Source organism: Abrus precatorius, unplaced genomic scaffold (genome assembly GCF_003935025.1).
Source record: "Abrus precatorius isolate BTA unplaced genomic scaffold, Abrus_2018 Scaffold7, whole genome shotgun sequence".
In the NCBI taxonomy this organism is placed as follows: domain Eukaryota; kingdom Viridiplantae; phylum Streptophyta; class Magnoliopsida; order Fabales; family Fabaceae; genus Abrus; species Abrus precatorius.
This window is the reverse complement of record NW_020874417.1, coordinates 10,253,860-10,257,524: the sequence shown is the minus strand read 5'-3', so window position 1 is coordinate 10,257,524 and position 3,665 is coordinate 10,253,860. Positions and strand designations below refer to the sequence as shown.

Sequence of the window (3,665 nt, the reverse complement as noted above, 5' to 3'; positions counted from 1 at the left end):
AAATAAGTAATTTATAGATGTTAAATTTTTAATTGGATAGGTTCTAAACCCTCTATAAAGGTATCATAGAAAACACCTTAAAACAAACTATACACTTCAAAAGAAGTTGAGAAACTAAATCAAAATCTCTAAAACGTGCAGTGACTTACAATTTTAACTTTTAGTACTATATGGTGGTGGCAGATAGATGATAATTTTGATTTAGATGGCTTATCTTTGTTGAATTTTCAATTTGTATTGCGCAATGAAATTAATTATGTAACGTTTGCAACTTTCTAGTTACTCTAATAATATTTCATTTTACTGTCAAAAGCAAATTACAATATCTATGCAAAATGACGTATTCGAAGACAATAACGCCACTTTATTTATTCTCATTAGATATCGTAATAAAAGTACATCAAGCAAAGACCACATTTATTATTGTTTATTAATTGAACATAGACGTCTATACCTAATAAAAACACAATCAAGAGTAGACTTATTAGCTAGTACCGTACACTGTTCATTTATAAAATTCCATTACTCCCAAAGCAGTGAAGGCACGACAAACAACTTGGAAACTGGAAAATCCAGAACGTTGGCATAAATTCTTAAATTCTTTCTCGGTTCTTTCGCTTCCACCGTCGAGAAACATGAGGTTGTCGAAGCCAGTAACCATCTTATCAGTGTCGATGCACTGAATTGTTTCTGGGACTATCAAGTCCACAACCACCACCTTACCATTTGGTGACAAAGCTTTGTAGCAGTTGTTTAGAACTTTCAAACAATTTTCATCCGTCCAATTGTGCAATACGGCCTGAAATATTCATCAATCACACAAAAATAGCTACTGAGACCACATATGATTAGATCTATTTAATCACATTTAGATATAGTTAATGCGATTACCTTCAATAGTATGACATCACCTTTTGGAACACTTTCGAACATGTCTCCTTCAACATGCTGAATCCCTACAAGGAAACGAAAATTCGCTAATCATTATATATAAGAAGTCAACGTGAGAAACAAAAGTTCAAATTGGCCTTCCTTTAGTATGTAGTGACTAGCTGCTTATGATCAATTGTAAAAGGACATTGCCAACTAGATCCTACGCAACACGGGTACGTCTTGCAGAAAAACTTGGATTGATTATAATTTAGTAAAGAAAAGGAGTTTTAAATTGACCAAATTCCAAATAATGTAATTCGGTTTTTATTGGGTCAACTTTTAGGAAATAAAATAAACCTTATAATGCACAATGTATATAACAAAAATTGAAACAAAACATCAAAGTCACAAGTCTTTTGCTATATAAAGAAAACCTATGTATAACACCGAATCAGCATTCTTTTAGGTCATAAAGTAATTTGTTTTCCTATGTTATGATTTATTTTGTGACTTTACTAAGCTTTCCAATATAAAATACAAATATAAACATGAAAAAAATGCCAAAATAAATTCTAATAAATTCAAACAAAACTAAATAAATAAAACATAATATAGAAAATATGATTACGGAAAAGCAAACAAAAAGGATAATTTTATAAAGAAGAAATATTATTATATAATTTTATTATATATTTTATATCTAAATTTTTTTTAATTTAAATTATTTAACATTTTTATTAATATATTTGTCAAGATTAATTAAAAATACATATAATTTTAAAATATAGAAAAATAAAATTATTTAATTACATTTATTTTGTTTAATTTTTATAAGAATTATTTGGACAACAAACGATTATGATTCAGTGACTGAATTGATAAAAAAAATAAAGTTCTGAACACTAAAAGTAATAAATGTTACATCCGTGTAAACTTATCATCCTTTAGTATTAATTTTTTGTTTGTGTGTGTGATAGAGAATTAGGTTTCGTATGGGTTGAAGTTATTTTAAATCTGAATTTAGAAATCAATCTCAATCCAATAAAATTTTAGTTTTCATTATATTTCTTTATTATTTTTTGTTTTCAACTTTTAGTTTTTTAATTTTATCTTCATCATCCTTTACATTTAAGTTTTATAAATTTATGGAATAGAAGAGAAATACCTGGATAAGATGGAGCTTGTTGTATTACTGGTGGCAAATCAAAGTTGATACCCTTTATTGAAGGATACCTGGAGATTATCATGTTCAAACTTTGCCCAACTCCACCTCCTACATCAACCAGCAATGGTGTTCCTTCAAATCCTTGGTATGTTTCAAGTATCTTTCTCATCTCCATTGTGCACATATTGGCCATTGCTTCGTTAAAAGTACGATTCCACGCTGGATAAGTCTGTATGCCTTGATAAACAGGCATTCCATGAACTTTCATGTAGAGGCCTTTATCACAGTCTAGAAGTACCTCCTTAAAATTTTGGCTAATTAACATAAAAATTAACAACTTGGTCAAGTTAATTAACTCTCATTCCAGAAATTGATAAGCGAAAGATGAAATTTATCATGACCAACTGTCACTAGCTAGAGGTTGTTATACTGGCTTCTCTTAAAATTAACGTTAATTGTATTTACATGCACCTGTTTGTGTAGAAATTTGTTCGATTTACTTTTTCATTTTTTTTAAATATGTATTTTCAACACATTAAATAAGGGAGATACGTTGGTTCCCTGCTTTAACTACGTGATGGATTTCATTGAAATTAGATTTGATCATGATGATCTCCCTTGGATGTCTACAAAATCTTATGTTCTGCATAAAATTCCTCATAATGCATTGTTTGAAACTTTGTTGTATTTAGCAATCTTACTTACAATGCATCAGCGACAGTTCGATGACTGACAAATGTTGAGAACAAAGCCACAGAGCCATTGGTCTGATCATTGAGAAAGAACTTGCCAGCAAGTGAGAGTTCAAAAACTCTTTCCATGGCACCATCTTCATTGATGCGTGTGGAACATGTGAGAAGAGAGTGACTAGCAAGGAGGCATAGCATGCGATCAAGCCTTCGAGGCAATTCTTTGTGCTGTGTGGGAAGTTGAGAAGCAATCTCAGAGGCTGAAACACAAAGTGGGCTTGCTTTTGCTATGATCTGAAACAAATTCAGCTCAAGTGCAGCATTTAATACTGCACTATAAACCATTGGACTAAAGCTAAGTAGCATTGCTGATAGGCATGCATTGTCTTCTGCTTGTTGAGGTGAACATTTTGAAAGAGGGTTTTCTTCATAATTACAACCCATATCCATATATGCTGTATGGTTTTGTTTCCTTTAACTTGTGTCTTTCCTTAGTGTGTTATAATTGGTTGTGTAGCATCTACCATCTATATATAGAGAGAAAAATATTTGCGGAATTTACACGAAATGTGTAGCGGATTTCGTTAAATTTCTCTTATTTTATATATGTACTTTTTTTACATATATTATATTAACAAATAATTTTATTAATGTAAAATAAATATATACTATTAATCACATATTAGTATCATAATGAATATTAAATTTTGTTAGATAAATTATATAAACAAAAATTATCTTAATATTTGACTATTTTTATTTGTTAATATATGTTAGATTATTTTATGAAGTATTTAATATTTTTTTTATAAAATGAGAAAAAATATGAAATTAAATAAGTTAATTATTAATTAAAACTTTTATTAAATAAATCAACAATAATCAAATCTTATTTTATTAAATAATATTGGTTATTTTTTATTAAATAAATTTATTTA

The 3,665-nt window shown here is 28.9% G+C and overlaps 1 protein-coding gene across 1 annotated transcript; it reads right to left on the bottom strand.

Annotated features, from left to right (window-relative positions):
• Positions 1-505: 505 nt before the first annotated feature.
• On the bottom strand, positions 506-3,171 carry LOC113873560 (isoliquiritigenin 2'-O-methyltransferase-like). The gene is made up of 4 exons (XM_027511719.1): positions 2,744-3,171; positions 2,039-2,352; positions 892-956; positions 506-799 (listed from the first exon to the last, which is right to left on the bottom strand). Exons 1-4 carry the CDS (start codon positions 3,169-3,171, stop codon positions 506-508), a joined length of 1,101 nt encoding a protein of 366 aa, XP_027367520.1.
• Between the last annotated feature and the right edge of the window lie 494 nt (positions 3,172-3,665).